The sequence below is a fragment of the Urtica dioica genome, chromosome 6 (genome assembly GCF_054948205.1).
Source record: "Urtica dioica subsp. dioica isolate 48M chromosome 6, U.dioica_male_clone48M_v1_H2, whole genome shotgun sequence".
Taxonomy (NCBI): domain Eukaryota; kingdom Viridiplantae; phylum Streptophyta; class Magnoliopsida; order Rosales; family Urticaceae; genus Urtica; species Urtica dioica.
This window is the reverse complement of record NC_142761.1, coordinates 31,369,493-31,389,608: the sequence shown is the minus strand read 5'-3', so window position 1 is coordinate 31,389,608 and position 20,116 is coordinate 31,369,493. Positions and strand designations below refer to the sequence as shown.

At 51.5% G+C, this 20,116-nt stretch overlaps 1 protein-coding gene across 1 annotated transcript; it reads left to right on the top strand.

Annotated features, from left to right (window-relative positions):
• Positions 1-7,529: 7,529 nt before the first annotated feature.
• On the top strand, positions 7,530-11,540 carry LOC149393642 (uncharacterized). The gene has a single exon (XM_089618101.1). It carries the CDS (start codon positions 7,530-7,532, stop codon positions 11,538-11,540), a length of 4,011 nt encoding a protein of 1,336 aa, XP_089474227.1.
• The last annotated feature ends 8,576 nt before the right edge of the window (positions 11,541-20,116 follow it).

Below are 20,116 nucleotides of genomic sequence, written 5' to 3'. Positions count from 1 at the left end.
AGACGACTATTGCGTCATTGTGCGGGTGGAGGATTCGTGCCGCCTCTTGGCCGGTGAAGAACATGGACTCGAACGGGGCCGGAGGGGGAGCCTCGTATGTATGGTTGATGTAGTGCGCAATTTTTCCTCGAGAAACCTCGCGCACGTACTTCTTCCTTTGCGTGGACGAGTCCCCAAACTCCGGGCCACCCATGATCGAGCCCACGACATGCAACTGTGAGCTCTCCGGTTCTTCAATCGCCTCCCGGTCCGTGACAGTCACCGTCGCCGGACCCTTCCTTCCTGGCCGTGGACGGTCTTCGTGCATCGCGGCCGTCCCGACCGTTCTGAGGACATATTCTTTTAATTTCCCGTCTTGAATCAGGGCCTCGATCTGACGCCTGAGATGATAGCACTCGGACGTCAGATGCCCGTGATCCTGGTGGTACTCACATAACTTATTTCGATCCCTCTTCGTGGGATCCTTCGCAAGAGGAGCCGGACTTCCTAGCTTGTCGCGGTGCAGAGCTAGGATCCGCTCTTGCGGAGTGTTCAGTGGGGTGTACGCTGATAATGCTCGGAAGCTATCAACGCGCGACGATCTTGAATCGGAGAGGGGGCGACCGTTAGGGGCCCGGCCTCCCCTGCTCCTCTTCCTCTGAGGGTCGGGACGATCTTCGTCTTGTTCGTCGCGGTGGTGACTACTTTGTCCTCCCGACTTTCGGCCATCTCGGCCATCGAGATAGTCCTCGATTCCCATATGTGTGCGGGCTCTCGTCATCAGCTCCGCCATGTCTCGCGGGACTTGCTAGACAATGGAATTGAGGAAGTCGCTCGTGCGAACTCCCTCGGTGATTGCTGTGATGGCGTCCTTGTCATCGAAGCCCTCGACTTTGTGAGACTCCTCGGTGAAGCGAGCGAGGTATTGTCTCAATGTCTCGTCTCTCCCTTGTCGAATGGAGAGGAGGTGGGTCTTCGACTTCTTTTGTGCCACAAGCGTGGCAAAGCGAGCGAGGAAAGCCTCTCGCAAGGCCCGGAAGGATGGGATGCTCCCAGGCCTCAAACTCCGGAACCAGTCAAAGCCCGACCCTGTGAGGGTCAGGCTGAAGGCTTGGCAGAGGGTGGCGTCCGTCTGCCCTTGCATCGTCATCCACGTCTCGTAGTGTTGGATGTGGAAGTTCGGGTCAGTCCGTCCATCATAGGGAGGGATGGATGGCAATTTGAAGTTCCCCACGCAAGGCTGCGCGAGGATTTGTGCGGCGAAGGGAGAGTATGACTCCTCGATCCCTCCATATGATCTTTGCCTCCCCGATTCCCTCATCTCGATGATTTGGTTTTGGAGGCTCTGGATCATTGTGACCATATCAAGCCCGTTGGCAGGGCCAATTGTCGGGGCCACGGGGGTCACCGGTTGGCGTTCGTTGGACGCTTGGTCCACGACATTGGCCTGAGGTCGGCCAAGAGTTGCGGCGGGGAGCGCGTCCCTTCGAGAATTTAGCCTTTGGCGGAGATCCTCCCCTCGGGAGTTTCTCTGCTCCGTCAAGCGCTCTCTAAGGTCCACGCTTCGTGCGTGACGAGGCGAGGTCGCCCTCGGTCGGGTCGTCCGGCGAGCGCTTCGGCCATCGGCTCCGTCGTCGACCAGAGTCGCTCTCTCCTCGGCGAGGGGCCGTGTCCGGCCACCTCTTGAAACCGAGGGGGCGAGTCCCCGGGACTGTGACCGTGCCTATTGTCGCGCCGGGTACAAAGGATCGGCCAACGCACCGTTGGCCCTCTCGGGTCGCGCTTGAGCGAGGCTAGGGGTGGCCTCGTCGGTCCTCGACTCCTCCATGTATTCGGGGTCGGAGTAATCCTGAGCAGATCGATCCTCGACGTCGTAGCCGAGGAGACCGGCGATGAGGGAGCCGTCAACACCGGGAGGGTCAAGGAGCTCCGCGAGCCGCCGGGCCGTGTCCTCTCGGAGCTCGGCCTCAGGGTCGTTCACCGGGTCTTGGTTTTAATGCTAGCCGTTGTTTTTAGGGGTTGAGATCGAGAGAAGATATCCCGGCATAGGTTTAGATTCTTAGATGTTCGAGAGAAATCTTAGATTACCATTATCGTGAGCGTGATTAGCAAACATAAGAGTGTGTGTGTGTTTTGTGCTTAATTCCAGAATCCATACTGTTGTCGCAGTTTTTCGGACAACGATTTAGGAGTCGCAGACGGTTAGACCCAAGGCCGGACCAAGTGGTCTCGTCTCGACTCGAGCGTGTCGGGCTTGGTATCCCAAGCCGTCCCTTAGCTATAGATGATCTCTATCTCGTCCAAGCACCTGAAACGTGAACAGAAAGGTGTGAACTACAAAGGGGAAACAGAGGGGTTGCCTCTGTTTACCTCTCCGACGCTCAACATTAGTAGGATTTAGGTGGTTTGTAGAGGGTTTAGTGTTTAGAGGTCGAGACTTGAGAGAAACGAGCGAGGTACGAGTTCGACAGCGTTTCAGTACTCAAATTCGGATTACCTGGGTCAAGGGAGAGACCCTCATATTTATAGGCATCCAAGGGGTGGTTTGAAGACCCCTTGGCCGAGTGAGCAAGGTTGGGCCGGCCTTGGAGGAGGGCTGGCCATGGAGAGCCGGCCATGGAGAGGGCCGGCCTTGGAGGGCCGGCCATGGAGAGCCGGCCATGGAGGAGGGCCGGCCTTAGAGTGCCGGCCTTGGAGAGCCGGCCTTGGGCGAGGGCCGGCCTTAGAGTGCCGGCCATGGAGAGCCGGCCGGCCATGGAGAGCCGGCCATGGAGGAGGGCCGGCCTTGGAGGGCCGGCCATGGAGAGCCGGCCATGGAGGAGGGCCGGCCTTGGAGTGCCGGCCATGGAGAGCCGGCCATGGAGGAGGGCCGGCCTTGGAGTGCCGGCCTTGGAGAGCCGGCCTTGGGCGAGGGCCGGCCTTGGAGTGTCGGCCATGGAGGGCCGGCCATGGAGGAGGGCCGGCCTTGGAGTGCCGGCCATGGAGGAGGGCCGGCCATGGAGGAGGGCCGGCCTTGGACATGGCCGACTGACCTTTGGGCCGGCGACAGGCCGGTCAAGCATATGGCCGGCCATTGGCCGGCCGAGCATATGGCCGGCCACTGGCCGGCCGACCCTCGGCCCGGCCATTGGCTTGGGCCGGCCAAAGGCCGAGGCAAGGGTTCACCCCTCGAGGCCTTGCATCGGTCGCGTGGGTCGAAGTGACGCCTTAGTCCCCGTCGGTCCGAGACGGACCGACAACATTAGCCCCCCGAGTTTCTGGTCGAGCGTAGATCGAGTGGAAACTGAAAATCCACGCTTTCATATGGATTGGGTTTGCGTCATGAGGAATGGCCTTCGCGCGTCGCGAGGGACGACTTTTTGTTTCGGGTTGATCGTGCGTGGCTCATTTTCTCGATCTACCAATGAGGGCGTGATCGATTAGCACGGCTTTATTGTGTTGTGCGCGTCTTATTTTCTCGACTTGCCAACGAAGGCATAACCGATTTGCACGTCTTTGCTGTCTTGCGCGCGTCTTGTTTTCTCGATTTGCCCACGAAGGCATAATCGATTTGCGCGTCTTCGCTGTTTTGTGCGCGTCTTGTTTTCTCGATTTGCCACCGAAGGCATAATCGATTTGCACGTCTGTTTTGTATTGTGCGCGTCTTGTTTTCTCGATTTGCCAACGAAGGCATAATCGATTTGCGCGTCTTTTTTGTATTGTGGGCGTCTTGTTTTCTCGATTTGCCAACGAAGGCATAATCGATTTGCGCGTCTTTTTTGTATTGTGCGCGTCTTGTTTTCTCGATTTGCCAACGAAGGCATAATCGATTTGCGCGTCTTTTTTGTATTGTGCGCGTCTTGTTTTCTCGATTTGCCAACGAAGGCATAATCGATTTGCGCGTCTTTTTTGTACCTTTCTTTTTTTTTTTTTTTTTTTTTTAGCATTGTTTCCCATTAGCCCCCCGAGTTTCTCGTGTACTCGTAGAGGAGACTAGAAATTATAATGCAGCAAGATAAAGACTTCGAGGTGAAATGTGATGCAATTATCATGCACAAATAGTCAAAAATTACATCCCTGGGCCATTGGCCTTATTGAAATTCGAGATTGTCTTAAAACCAGAAATAAAATGACATAATGAGAAAAGGGGATGGGTTTAGCCCACGACATGCAGCTGTGAGCTCTCCGGTTCTTCAATCGCTGCTTGGTCCATGACAGTCACCGTCGCCGGACCCTTCCTTCCCTGCCGTGGACGGCCTTCGTGCACCGTGGCCGCCCCGACCGTTCTCAGGACATACTCTTTTAATTTCCCGTCTTGAATCAGGGCCTCGATCTGACGCCTAAGATGGTAGCACTCGGACGTCAGATGCCCGTGATCCTGGTGGTACTCACATAACTTATTTCGATCCCTCTTTGCGGGGTCCTTCGCAAGGGGAGCCGGACTTCCTAGCTTGTCGCGGTGTAGAGCTAGGATCCGCTCTTGCGGAGTGTTCAGTGGGGTGTACGTTGATAATGCTCGGAAGCTATCAACGTGCGACGATCTTGGATCGGAGAGGGGGCGACCGTTAGGGGCCCGGCCTCCCCTGCTCCTCTTCCTCCGAGGGTCGGGACGATCTTTGTCCTGTTCTTCGCGGTGGCGACTACCTTGTCCTCCTGACTTTCGGCCATCGCGGCCATCGAGATAGTCCTCGATTCCCATATGTGTGCGGGCTCTCGTCATTAGCTCCGCCATGTCTCGCGGGACTTGCCCGACAATGGACTTGAGGAAGTCGCTCGTGCGAACTCCCTCGGTGATCGCCGTGATGGCGTCCTTGTCGTCGAAGCCCTCGACTTTGTGAGACTCCTCGGCGAAGCGAGCGAGGTATTGTCTCAATGTCTCATCTCTCCCCTGTCGAATGGAGAGGAGGTGGGTCTTCGATTTCTTTTGTGCCACAAGCGTGGCAAAGCGAGCGAGAAAAGCCTCTCGCAAGGCCCGGAAGGACGGGATGCTTCCAGGCCTCAAACTCCGGAACCACTCAAAGCCCGACCCTGTGAGGGTTAGGCTGAAGGCTTGACAGAGGGTCGCATCCGACTGTCCTTGCATTGTCATCCACGTCTCGTAGTGTTGGATGTGGAAGTTCGGGTCAGTCCATCCATCGTAGGGAGGGATGGACGGCAATTTGAAGTTCCCCATGCAAGCCTGCGCGAGGATTTGTGCGGCGAAGGGAGAGTATGACTCCTCGATCCCTCCATATGATCTTTGCCTCCCCGATTCCCTCATCTCGATGATTTGGTTTTGGAGGCTCTGGATCATTGTGACCATATCAAGCCCGTTGGCAGGGCCGATTGTCGGGGCCACGGGGGTCACCGGTTGGCGTTCGTTGGACGCTTGGTCCACGACATTGGCCTGAGGTCGGCCAAGAGTTGCGGCGGGGAGCGCGTCCCTTCGAGAATTTAGCCTTTGGCGGAGATCCTCCCCTCGGGAGTTTCTCTGCGCCGTCAAGCGCTCTCTAAGGTCCACGCTTGGTGCGTGACGAGGCGAGGTCGCCCTCGGTCGGGTCGTCCGGCGAGCGCTTCGGCTATCGGCTCCATCGTCGACCAGAGTCGCTCTCTCCTCGGCGAGGGGCCGTGTCCGGCCACCTCTTGAAACCGAGGGGGCGAGTCCCCGGGACTGTGACCGTGCCTGTTGTCGCGCCGGGCGCAAAGGATCGGCCAACGCACCGTTGGCCTTCTCGGGTCGCGCTTGAGCGAGGCTAGGGGTGGCCTCGTCGGTCCTCGACTCCTCCACGTATTCGGGGTCGGAGTAATCCTGAGCAGATCGATCCTCGACGTCGTAGCCGAGGAGACCGGCGATGAGGGAGCCGTCAACGCCGGGACGGTCAAGGAGCTCCGCGAGCCGCCGGGCCGTGTCCTCTTGGAGCTCGGCCTCGGGGTCGTTCACCGGGTCTTGGGGCTGGCTCTCGCTATCGCGAGGTTGCCCTTCAAGACGGTGTGCGAGGAGTCGGAGACCGTACCTCGAGCTCGTCGCTCGGGTACCGGCGGAGTTAGTGGGTAGATGACTCATCTCTCGAGAGTCGTGAGAACAAAGGGAGAAAACTGGTAGAGGGAATGCGTCGTCAAGGTCGAGAGATCCCCTCCTTCTAGCGCCAAAATGTTGTCGCAGTTTTTCGGACAACGATTTAGGAGTCGCAGACGGTTAGACCCAAGGCCGGACCAAGTGGTCTCGTCTCGACTCGAGCGTGTCGGGCTTGGTATCCCAAGCCGTCCCTTAGCTGTAGATGATCTCTATCTCGTCCAAGCACCTGAAACGTGAACAGAAAGGTGTGAACTACAAAGGGGAAGCAGAGGGGTTGCCTCTGTTTACCTCTCCGACGCTCAACATTAGTAGGATTGAGGTGGTTTGTAGAGGGTTTAGTGTTTAGAGGTCGAGACTTGAGAGAAACGAGCGAGGTACGAGTTCGACAGCGTTTCAGTACTCAAATTCGGATTACCTGGGTCAAGGGAGAGACCCTCATATTTATAGGCAGCCAAGGGGTGGTTTGAAGACCCCTTGGCCGAGTGAGCAAGGTTGGGCCGGCCTTGGAGGAGGGCCGGCCATGGAGAGCCGGCCATGGAGAGGGCCGGCCTTGGAGGGCCGGCCATGGAGGAGGGCCGGCCTTGGAGTGCCGGCCTTGGAGAGCCGGCCTTGGGCGAGGGCCGGCCTTGGAGTGCCGGCCATGGAGAGCCGGCCATGGAGGAGGGCCGGCCTTGGAGGGCCGGCCATGGAGAGCCGGCCATGGAGGAGGGCCGGCCTTGGAGTGCCGGCCATGGAGAGCCGGCCATGGAGGAGGGCCGGCCTTGGAGTGCCGGCCTTGGAGAGCCGGCCTTGGGCGAGGGCCGGCCTTGGAGTGCCGGCCATGGAGGGCCGGCCATGGAGGAGGGCCGGCCTTGGAGTGCCGGCCATGGAGGAGGGCCGGCCTTGGAGGGCCGGCCATGGAGGAGGGCCGGCCTTGGACATGGCCAACTGACCTTTGGGCCGGCGACAGGCCGGTCAAGCATATGGCCGGCCATTGGCCGGCCGAGCATATGGCCGGCCACTGGCCGGCCGACCCTCGGCCCGGCCATTGGCTTAGGCCGGCCAAAGGACGAGGCAAGGGTTCGCCCCTCGAGGCCTTGCATCGGTCGCGTGGGTCGAAGTGACGCCTTAGTCCCCGTCGGTCCGAGACGGACCGACAACACATACCATAGGAATAACTTGTGAAGCCATAGTTCTTGCTTTCTCATTATCGTAATCTTTCGTATTTTAATTGTTTTTAATTTTCGTTTGTTTTGATAACCATCATAATCATATCAAATCATTGGGTTCAATTCGTGCTAGTCATCTTGTCAATTTAATTAAACAATTTCCTCGTGGGATCGACTCGTACTTACGAACTCTACTACTTGAGCGACTACGTACACTTGCGTACGAAAAAATCGCAACAAGTTTTTGGCGTCGTTGCCGGGGAATCTTGTTTTAATTAAGATTAGATCAACTAGTTTACTATTTGAACTTCTTTTATTTCTTTTGTATTCATCTAGTTTCGTGTTCTCTTCTGCTTTTGTGAAGGTGCATGCGAAAGGACGGTGAATCGAGTCTTCTTCCGATCGACCCTGAAATCGAGAAAACCTGCAAACAGAATCGACGAGCAAAGAAGACACAATCAACGATGGCAGAACCTGCACCCGAACGACCACTCATGGAGTATGTGCAACCCACGGTCCAAGGGTATCGCTCGGCGATCAAGAATCCATCGGTTGAAGGGAATCGAAGCTTCGAGATCAAATTGGGGATGATTAACATGGTTCAACAGAATCAATTCTCGGGAGCCCCCAATGAAGATCCGAATGAGCACATCGCAAACTTCAATGAATTATGTGATACTTTCCAAATCCATAATATCAGTACTGATGCCATTCGTCTTCGATTATTCCCTTTCTCTCTACGCGACCGAGCAAAGTCTTGGCTCAAGTCGCTACCCGCCGACTCCATTGAATCATGGGAAGACCTCTGCAATGTCTTCTTCGCCAAGTTCTTCCCGTTCGAGAAGACAGCCCGACTACGAAACGAGATCCATAGTTTCGGACAATGGGACGGCAAATCTCTACACGAAGCATGGGCTCGCTTCAAAGAGATGCTGAGAAAGTGCCCACATCACGGAGTCACCCTTCCGATCCAGCTTCAGATATTCTACTACGGGCTGCTCTCATCCACGAAAACTTTGGTGAACACCGCGGCAGGAGGCACGGTGCTAACTAAGACACCCACAGAGTTCCAGGAACTCCTAAACGAGCTGGCACGAGGCAATGACCAATGCCCGGTGGAGAAGCGAATCATGAAGCCACCCCCAGCATCCGCGAATGCCACGACATCCACACCTGATGTGGAAGCAATTAGAGCAGTGACGGCTGAATTGGCGGAACTTAAGAAGCAGTTGAAGGAAATGCAAGCCACAGCCCATGCGGTGCACTCGGCACCAGAGCCATGTTTCTGGTGTAACGGGCCTCATTTCACCGATGACTGCCCGAACGCAAACGAGTGTCAAGCCGAGAATGCAAATTTCGTGGGGAACTACAATCGTCCAACGTTCCAGAACTCCAACAACTACTACTCAGGTGCACGGAACAACCACCCAAATTTGGCATGGAAACCGCAGCCTCAACAACAACAACAACATCCACAAGGGTTCCTGAATCAAGGACCGCCCCGGGGGTTCCAAAATCAACAACAAGGGCAGCAACAACACCAAAGGGGGTTCCAGCCACAACAACAAAATCAGCCCGCCCCTAAGGATGAAATGAAGGAGATGTTCACAGCCTTCATGTCCCGAACGCAGACGTATATGCAGAATCAAGACGCGGTGATGCGTAACCTCGAAGCACAGATGGGACAGTTGGCCACGACAATCAACACAAGGCCGCAAGGCACGCTCCCGAGCAATTCCGAGCCTAATCAAAAAAATCAGTGCAATGCCATCACGCTTCGTAGTGGGCTAGTAGTCGACAACTCCGACAAAAGGAAGGAGAAAGCATCGGAGGACGAAGTAAAGCCCGCAGCCCCGGAGATTCCAGCACCTCCGGTGATTCCTCCAGTCAAAATACCATTCCCAGAGCGACTAAAGAAGGTGAAACTCGATAAGCAATACGGGAAGTTCCTAGACATCTTCAAGCAGCTCCAAATAAACATCCCGTTTGCCGAAGCCATCGAGCAAATGCCAAACTATGCCAAATTCTTAAAGGACATCCTCTCTAACAAGCGCAAGATCGAGGATTGCAGCACCATTGCACTTTCGGAGGAGTGCAGCGCGATTCTCCAAAGGAAGCTCCCTCCAAAGCTAAAGGATCCGGGAAGCTTCACCGTTCCATGCACGATTGGAGACGCCCACTTCGAAAAGGCACTTTGTGACTTGGGAGCAAGCATCAACCTCATGCCGTACTCCATCTTCCAGAAGCTCAATATTGGAGAAGTGCAGCCCACAAGAGTGACGCTTCAAATGGCGGATAGGTCCATAAAGCATCCCCGAGGCGTGATCGAGGATATCCTTGTCAAGGTGGACAAATTCATCTTCCCGGCTGATTTCGTCGTTCTCGATATGGAGGAAGATAGAGACATTCCAATCATCTTGGGAAGACCATTCCTAGCCACCGGAGGAGCCTTGATTGATGTCCAGAAAGGCGAGCTGAAATTACGGGTTCAAGACGAGGAGGTAGTTTTCAGCGTGTTCAAGTCGATGAAGTACCCGAAGGCAAGTGATGACATATTCCGGGTAGACCTCTGCGACGCAGCCATCGACGATCACACCCTTCGCCCGGAGGATCCACTAGAGGTATGTCTTCTTAACTCATGTGAATTCGCTAACGAGTTTGTTAAATGTTCAGGACTAGATTACGCCAATTACATGAACGGGTTCGAAGCAAACAAAAGAAAATACTTCGAGGAGCTGGGAGAAAGCACAAAGCGCGTAAAACCATCGATTGAGGAGGCCCCGAAGATTGAATTGAAAGAGCTGCCCGCGCATCTCCGCTACGCATACCTCGGCGATAAGGAGACACTTCCGGTCATCATCTCCGCCCACCTCAATACTGAAGAGGAAGACAAGTTGTTGAGAGTGTTGCGATCCCGCATGCCTGCAATCGGATGGACTCTTTCCGATATCAAAGGGATAAGTCCATCTTATTGCACGCACCGCATCCTCATGGAGGACTATTGTCGGCCATCGGTAGAACACCAGCGAAGGCTGAACCCAGCGATGAAAGAGGTGGTGCGTAAGGAAATTCTTAAGTGGCTCGACGCTGGAGTCATTTACCCGATCTCCGATAGCTCATGGGTCAGCCCAGTCCAGTGCGTTCCAAAGAAAGGTGGCATGACGGTGGTAAAGAACGACAACAACGAGCTCATCCCAACTCGAACCGTCACCGGACACCGCATTTGCATGGACTACAGGAAGCTTAACACGGCCACTCGGAAAGACCACTTCCCGCTCCCGTTCATCGACCAGATGCTCGATCGGCTCGCCGGCCATGAGTACTATTGCTTCCTGGATGGTTATTCCGGCTACAATCAGATCGCCATCGCCCCAGAGGACCAGGAGAAGACCACATTTACATGTCCGTATGGCACATTCGCTTTTCGGCGAATGCCTTTCGAATTGTGTAACGCACCGGCAACTTTTCAAAGGTGTATGATGGCAATTTTCTCCGACATGATCGAGCGATCAATTGAGGTATTCATGGACGATTTCTCTGTTTTCGGTTCTACTTACGATGTTTGTCTCGAGCACTTGTCCAAGGTACTAGACAGATGCGTGGAGACGAATCTAGTCCTCCACTGGGAAAAATGTCATTTTATGGTCAAAGAGGGGATCGTACTAGGCCATCGAGTATCGTCAGAGGGGCTGGAGGTTGACCGAGCAAAGATTGCCACGATCGAAAAGCTACCACCGCCAATCTCGCTCAAGGGGGTGAGGAGTTTCCTTGGACACGCAGGCTTCTACCGGAGGTTTATTAAGGACTTCTCGAAGATCACGAAGCCCCTATGCAGTCTCCTAGAGAAGGACGTGAAGTTCGAGTTCATAAAGGAGTGTGAAGATTCGTTCAACACACTAAAAGCAAAACTCAGCTCGTCCCCGATTATAGTCGCCCCCGATTGGGATGCACCGTTCGAGATCATGACAGACGCGAGCGACTTCGCCGTAGGTGCGGTTTTGGGGCAGCGAAGAGAGAAGGCATTCCACGCCATTTACTATGCAAGCCGAACTCTCAACGACGCTCAGCTGAACTACGCCACCACCGAGAAAGAGCTTCTTGCCGTCGTCTTCGCCTTTGACAAGTTTCGGCCCTATGTCATTGGCAACAAAGTCATCGTCTACACCGACCACGCAGCCATTAGATACTTGATGACGAAGAAAGACGCAAAACCACGGCTAATCCGGTGGGTGCTACTCCTTCAAGAGTTCGACCTCAAGATTCGAGACAAGAAGGGAACAGAGAACCTCGTCGCCGATCACCTCTCCCGCCTTGAAGATCTCGCCCACGTCCCTGACCGTAAAGAGCCGATCGACGATAACTTTCGAGACGAGAGGTGATGGTTGTGCAAGTGATTACCCTGCCTTGGTATGCCGACTTCGTCAACTACCTCGCAGCCGACCTTTTACCACAAGAGCTCACTTACCACCAACGAAAGAAGTTCCTCTCCGATGCTCGGCGATACTATTGGGAGGAGCCGATCTTATACCGACAGTGTGCCGATTTGGTGATCAGACGATGCGTACCAGACGACGAGATGCTCTCCGTACTCCGTCATTGCCATACACTAGAGTGCGGAGGACACTTCGGGCCAAACAAAACAGCGGAAAAAGTCCTCCAAAGCGGCTTCTATTGGCCAACACTCTTCAAGGACTGTCGTACCTTTGTCGAGGCATGCGATCGATGCCAACGGACGGGCAACATGTCGAATCGGAACGAGATGCCACTCACGAACATCATGGAGATAGAGCCGTTCGACGTGTGGGGGATTGACTTCATGGGGCCATTCCCATCGTCCTATGGGAATAATTACATCCTTCTCGCTGTCGACTACGTGTCGAAGTGGGTCGAAGCAAAAGCGACTCTGACGAACGATGGAAAAGTGGTGCTCCGCTTCCTCAAGCAAAACATCTTCACAAGGCATGGCACACCGAGAGCGATTGTGAGCGATGGAGGCTCCCATTTTTGCAATCGGCAATTCGAAGCCCTACTCAAGAAGTACAGTGTCACGCATCGGAAGGCATTGGCATACCATCCGCAATCCAACGGGCAAGCCGAGTTGTCTAACCGTGAAGTGAAGAAGATTCTAGAGAAGACGGTGGGAAGCTCGCTCAAAGATTGGGCTCACAAGCTCGACGACGCACTATGGGCGTACCGGACGGCCTTCAAGACACCTATAGGCATGTCCCCGTACCAGCTCATCTATGGCAAGGCGTGCCATCTCCCGGTCGAGCTCGAGCACAAGGCCATGTGGGCTATGAAGACGCTCAACTTCGACCACCATGCCGCGGGACAGCAACGACTCCTTCAACTAAACGAGCTCGACGAGTTTCGTCTCAACGCCTACGAGAACGCAAAGATCTATAAAGAGAAAACGAAGGCGTGGCACGATAAGAATATAGTGCCGAAGGAGATCCTACCGGGCCAACAAGTGTTGCTCTTCAATTCTCGGCTCAAGCTATTTCCGGGAAAGCTCAAGTCACGATGGTCTGGGCCGTTCAAAGTCAAGCAAGCATTCGTGTCGGGTTGGTTCGAACTCGAGAGCAAAAGTGGAGCCATTTTCTCGGTGAACGGACAACGGATCAAGCCGTACAACGGTGGACTCTTCGAGAGTGAGAAGACCGTGGCCTACCTCGACATTCACGCATAACTCGGTACCCCGTCAAGCTATTTGACGTTAACTATAGCGCTTCTCGGGAGGCAACCCGTGATTCTTCTTTCGTCGCATTTAAATTTTTATAAAATTCAAAATTCAAAATTCAAAAAAAATAAAAAAAAATAAAAATAAATAAATAAATTAAAAAAAAATCCTGTTTTCGAAGTTACTTTAGTTTTTAGGCCTGTGCGACGCACAGATACCCAGAAAACTCCTGTGCGGCGCACAGGTTGGGATGTGCGGCGCACAGGCCCGCGGCAGACTCCTTAAAAGTGGTTAGAGTTTAAATTTTTCATTTTTTTTTCGAAAACCACTCCAAATCTTTTCCCTTCCCCTCCGCCTCTAACATTTTCTACACTCAAATCCGTCACTTTTTCACGAAATTCACATCTAAATCAACACCATCATCACTCGTGTAACATCAATCTTTACTCCATTTCTTCGATCTACGTTGATTTGTGCATTCGTTCATCATTTCTCCCGAATCACGTAAGTTTCCGATTCTTAATTTCTTCGAATTTCATTGCTTGCATTGAGTTATATGAGTGCTTAGGACTTTCATTTCATTGATTATAATCGTTAGTGGGCAAGTTTGATTCATTATTGTGCCATTCTCATCATTTTTTGGCTTGCCCACTACGTGTTCGTAAAAATGTCCGAATGAAAGTGGTGAGGTTTGTAGCATTCATTCGAAGTGATTTGTGTTTGAAATATGTTTATAAAGTATGGATTATGAGTTTGAATGAGAAATTGTTATATTTGGGAGTGATTTGATAGGTTGTGTGGTCTCGGGTTAGGTTGACAAAACCGAGATTAGAGAGCGTGCATGGACTTAACGTTTGTTGTTGGTGTTGTGTGTAGTATGTCGACAAGCCGGAGAACGAAGAAAGCGAAGAAGAACCAAGCTAAGTCAAGTGCGCCTTCTCCTTCCTCGGCGGTCGGATCGAGCACCGCGATTGCCCGGAGACTTCAACCGGGAGCGGATGTGGCATACAATAAGCTCGTCACGCGGAACTACATACCGGAGAGAGAAATCAATGTCACCGATGACGCCAACCTCTATGGCAACATCCTCAACCAAATCCAAGCGCGGCATTGGCAAGGGTTCACCACGATCAATACAAAGCCAAACCTCTCGGTGGTGCGAGAGTTCTACGCGAACTTGAGCGTCGTTCTCAGCGGGGCCACGACGGTGAAAGTCCGGGGAGTTAATGTACCAATTTCTCCCGACGACATCAACGAATACCTTGAAATCCCTGAAGTGGACACGACGTGGTTCGATAACCACGAGAGGAACCCACCGCTCGATGACATCATCCGTTCCCTCATCAAAAAGGGTCATAGGCTGTGGAGACTAAACCCGGCTCGAAATGCAGCGAGAGCACTCCCCGTGGTTTATGCCAATCGCTTCGCTCGTGCGTGGTCACACTTTATCGGTTCCAACCTCATGCCACACACGTGAAACCACGAGCCGACAAAAGATAGGGCAATGGTCCTCTATGCCATTGTGGTTGGTCATGCACTCAATGTGGGGAAGATCATCCGGAAACAAATGGAGTCGATCGCAAGCACACCCGGGAACTCGAACATGGGTTTTCCCGGGCTCATCACCGACATGTGTAGGAGTGCGAGAGTAGTCTTCTTCAACAATGATGAATACGGCAACACGGGCCAGAAGATCAACTTGGCCTTTATCCAAACCCTTCACGATACGTCGTTGGGTACGGCCAAACCAAATGGCCAAGGCTTTTACGAAGACGATCGCAACTCCGACTCCGAGGATGAAGAAGAAGAAGAAAACGAGGCGAGAGAAGGAGGCGATGACCAAGCCGGTCCAAGCGAGCAACATCAACGCGGCACCACCGACGCGTACTACGAGCAACTGCTCAAGAGGATGGACCGGCTCACCACTACCGTGGAACGCCTAGATGGGCACAACAGAGAGCTCCACGATTTTGTGGCTCAACGGTTCGATAGCCAAGATGACCGCCTCAACCACATTGACTACCGACTCAATCGAATCGATGCCTTCAACATCGAGTATGGAGAGCGAAGCACCGAGTACCATCGATTTCAAGAGGAGGCCTACGATACATGGGTCTCGCGCTACGCACCTCCACCACCCGACACGGGAAGTACATCCACGTACTACTCCCCCTTCCCGGCTTATCCTTCGCGTCTCTCGACCCCCTACGAGCAACCACCGCCATACTATGGAGACATTTCCACCCCGCCGTACGACCAACCACCATACCACCATTCACCACATCCGCCTCCGTACGAGTAGGGGAGTTCGACCACCCCCGCAAGATAAGTTTTCTTCCCATTTGTGCTCATTAAACTACATTGGGGACAATGTAGATTTTAAGTTTGGGGGGGTTCTTGTTTTGTGGATTTGTATATACTAGGATAATTTTTTTTTTTTTTTTTGAGGTTTTTAGGTAGAAATTGGTGTGAATTGTCTCGATTGATTGTTATATTGTTTGCCGATGATATTGTAATGCCTTAGCTTTAGAGGTGAGATTTATTCATGAACTACTAGGTGAGAAAGAATTTGTCGAGTTCTAGAGTTTCCATATTTGACCCGAATGATGCATGTCTCGACCCTTTAGGTAACCTTGGATAGTAACTTGACCGATCACTTGATTGAAAACACCCACAACACACTAGAACCTCCTCTAATTCCTAATCGAGGCGAAATAAATTACACACTAATCTATGTCGAAATGAAGTAAGCATTAGGATAAACCACGTAGACCTAAAAAGCTGACCCGATCATGGATATCCATTAGAACCCTTTTTAGAAAAAGCCAAACACGACCCATCTCGTTCTAAGTCACTAAATGAGCTTAACCAAAGAAGACATTCCCACAAAGAACCCGTTAAGCTAGCTAGGACTTCATCACTTTCTCACTTCTCTATGACTTGTTCGTAGAACGATCTTCCGAGTCAAAAAAAAAAAAAAATGTGTCAAAAGCTCGTGAAATACCATCTTTGTTTTTATTCATTCACTATGTAAAAAAAATAAAAAAAATAAAAAAGTAAAGAAAGAAAAAGTGAAATAAAATGCAATCAAGAACGCTCGTCTTTAGCGTTTTGTAAATTATGTTTATTTGTTTTGAGTTTGTTGACGGTGTTTAAACGAGTAGTTTTGACTTAGATGAGAGTTCGAGCGAGCCTAAGGAGGTGATTAGTGACCCTAGTTAGCTTAACCATGAGCCGTGAAAATATCCATATCTACCCGTGACCTAAGCCTAACATTACAAGCCTTAAAGACTTACCGATTGACTACAAATGATGTGTGTAAATTAGTGGAGACTAAGGGAGAAGAGGGGGCGTATGGGTATGTTGAGCCAAAATTCACGAAATTAGGCATGAGAGTGTTTATTGAGAGGGGTTGGAAGAGTTGCAAAGCCTTGGGAGCCGAGAGTGAGCGAGATACGAAAGCATTGAAAAACGGTCAAGGTAACTCGAGCTTGTAATCTTTCTTTCGCATTTAGTAGTTGACTTGAAGTTTAAAATCATGAATTCTCACTTGTATGTAAGTCTACACACTATGGTTGAGGCAAACGATTATCGGTCGAGGCGTGATACACGAAGTTCTACGTTTTTTTTTTTTAGGATTATTGCGTTTGTGTGATTTTGTTTTATTTTATCGCTCGAGGACTAGCGACAATTCAAGTTTGGGGGTATTTGATAAGCGCGTTATAAACGTGTCTGTTTACACTCTCGGACGTGAAAAGAAGTAGGTTCGAGAGCATTTTGATGTGTTTTGGAGTGTTTTTCCTAATTTTCAGAGTTCGGAGATTCAAAATGACAAATAGAGTATTCGAGGACGACGGGGCAATCACAAGGAGTTCAGAACATCTTTCGGATCTCGATTCCGACACCCGGAGCTCAAGATAGGTCGTTCAAGGCGAATCGAACCCTCGAGGCAACGCACAAACTTACAGAGTCTTGTGCGTTTTCCCTGTGCGGTCCCTGTGCGGCGCACAGCCATTTGAAGACCCTGTGCGTTCTCCTGTGCGTTTGGTGTGCGGCGCACAGGATGCCCAGAAACGACATGTGCGTCGCACAGGATGGGGTGTGCGGCGCACAAGACACGATTCCAACTAATTTGTCGTGCGTTTTAATTGTAATCTAAGCCGTTGGACACGATCCAATGGCCCATATGAGCTCCGAAAAACCTAGGAAACCTACAAAAACACTTTAGTTTATTCAGAAACATACCTTTTGCTTTTGTTTTTAGTTTTGTTTTTTCATTCGGCCGCAAAAATCCCGGGAGAGAAGAAGCGTTCAGAGAGGATCATCGTCGCCACAATTAGCGTTTTCATCATTCAAAGTTTTTATCTCTATTCTCTGAATCTTTGGAACTCCCGTTTTTATTAATATAATTCAGTTTTATTCATGATTGCTTTATATTCATCGCCGTTTATTTTCCGTTCAATCATGCACTAAATTCTTTAAGGGCTATGGTGTAACAAGTTAGGAATATGGTTATGGATTCAATCATGTCAAATTAATATTCATATGCTCTATAATGTTTGTTTATTTTAATTCCGTGTGTAATGCTTGAATTCGATTAGCTACCGTGTTCATGATATTAGGATTGCTTGATGCTCGGAAGAGATTAGGTTAGTCGTGCACAAGAATTAATTTACCGGGATACATTCCTAGGCTAGACATAGCTAGGCTGTTTCGGAGTCGTGTGAACGTCCTTGTTTTTAATGCTAGCCGTTGTTTTTAGGGGTTGAGATCGAGAGAAGATATCCCGGCATAGGTTTAGATTCTTAGATGTTCGAGTGAAATCTTAGATTACCATTATCGTGAGCGTGATTAGCAAACATAAGAGTGTGTGTGTGTTTTGTACTTAATTCCAGAATCCATACCATAGGAATAACTTGTGAAGCCATAGTTCTTGCTTTCTCATTATCGTAATCTTTCGTATTTTAATTGTTTTTAATTTTCGTTTGTTTTGATAACCATCATAATCATATCAAATCATTGGGTTCAATTCGTGCTAGTAATCTTGTCAATTTAATTAAACATTTTCCTCGTGGGATCGACTCGTACTTACGAACTCTACTACTTGAGCGACTACGTACACTTGCGTACGAAAAAATCGCAACAGGTTGATCGAAGAAAACCCTAGCTCGAGACTATCGAGTTCACACTTTTGGCCCGGGTATGATCACTTGGTCCGGCCTTGGATCGAACCGCCCGAGGTTTTAAATAGTTGTTCATTTTCGTGCGACAACATTTTGGCGCTAGAAGGAGGGCGCTTCCCGACCTATTCAGCCCGAAATCCCTTCTGTTCATCTTCTTCTTTTCTTCTGCGAACTCAACTTTCTCGAACTTGAGAAACGATGAGTAGCCAACCAACCATACGTTCTAAGAGCGTTAACAACCCCGATAACGTCACTGGGACCAAAAAGTACTTCTTGCGCTCCCGAGCGCATGGTGACGAAGAGTCGCTCCACGAAGAGAGCTCGACCCGCTCACCATCTCCATCTCCTGATAGCAGGGACAACCGCATCATGGAGTTGGATTAGAGTATCCGCCAACTAAAGGCGAAGAGCGCGAGGTACCGCAACTGACTGGCTGCGAAGTCGAGTCGAGCATCGCTCCTCGAGTCGAGTCATTCTCCTCGAGTCGAGCCTTGCTCCCCGAGTCGAGCCTTGCTCTTCGAGATGAGTCACACTCCTCGAGTCGAGCCTTCCTCCTCGAGACGAGTCATTCTCCTCGAATCGAGCTTGCTCCTCGAGACGAGTCATTCTCCTCGAATCGAGCTTGCTCCCCAAGTCGAGTCACACTCCTCGAGTCGAGCCTTACTCCTCGAGACAGGTCATTCTCCTCGGGTCGAGTCATTCTCCTCGAGTCGAGCTTCGCTCCTCGAGACAAGTCATTCACCTCGAGTCGAGCTTCGCTCCTCGAGACAAGTCATTCTCCTCGAGTCGAGCTTCGCTCCTTGAGTCGAGTCATTCTCCTCGAAGTCGAGCCTCGCTCCTCGAGTCGAGTCATTCTCCTCGAGTTCAGCCTTGCTCCTCGAGACGAGTCATTCTCTTCGAGTCTAGCTTCGCCCCTCGAGTAGAGTCATTCTCCTCGAGTTGAGCCTCGCTCCTCGAGTCGAGTCGTTCTCCTCGAGTCGAGCCATGCTTCTCGAGACGAGTCACTCTCCTCGAATCGGGCTTCGCTCCTCGAATCGAGCCTTAAACTTTACGCACGAAGAGCCTCCGTCCGTGCCTTACGAGACGATTTACTTCACCAACAAAGAGACCAAGCGAGTTCTGCATCCGCGCAATGACGCGATAGTGCTGAAAGCCCAAGTGGCCAACGACTTGGTGAAAAGAGTTCTCATCGACAACGGCAGTGCTGCCGACGTAATTTTCAAGTCCACCTTAGAGCGCATGAAGCTCGGGGGGCTACGCCCAACTCCGACCCAAACACCTTTATTCGGGTTCACTGGGGAGAGAGTCATGACCGAAGGCATCATCGATCTACCGGTACCTTCGGAACTCCCGGAGGCATTGAAGTCGTTCACATGGTCCCATTCCTAGTGGTCGATCAAGAGTCGCCCTACAATGTAATCATTGGGCGACCCACGTGGAGCCGGCTAAGGGCAATCACTTCAACATACCACCTACTGGTGAAGTTCCCTACCACGGATGGAATCGGCATAACGGCTGGAGATCAATCCCAAGCCAGAATATGCTACATCCAAGGAATTGATGGAAAAACCACTAGAAAGACGGTTAACACGATCTCCCAACTTAGAGACCGCGTCGAGTCGACCAAGGACCTCCGCGAAGTCCACGAAGACATCTGCATGACACCCAAGTGCAAGGTGCCAACGTCTTCATCCCAAACTGGGAGGGACCCCACAATGTCTGCCAAGTCATACATGACGAGACACGCTACATCAAATACACGGACACCGATCCGTCGCCTATGGAATGCGGAACACTTGAGGCAGTACTACCAGTAGCCAGCGCTTCCCCCCATTTTATTTCTTTGCTTTCTAAACATTCAATAAGGCCTATGAGCCAACGTTTTAGGATTCCAAAATTTTTGCAATATTAATAAAGTTCGATGTTTTTCTTTCAAAATCCACTTTATCAAAGATTTTTAATCATCAAAGATTACACGTGTAAACCCAAAACTCGGGGGGGCTAGTGACATAGGCAATGGTAAGTACGCTCAAAATCCTCAAGAAAGTATGCTCCGTAAAAAAAACGCACGCTCCACCAAGACAAAACACCC

What these genes read in the sequence shown, in the direction of transcription:
- LOC149393642 (XM_089618101.1), top strand. Translation starts at nt 7,530, where the DNA reads ATGCGAAAGGACGGTGAATCGAGTCTTCTTCCGATCGACCCTGAAATC.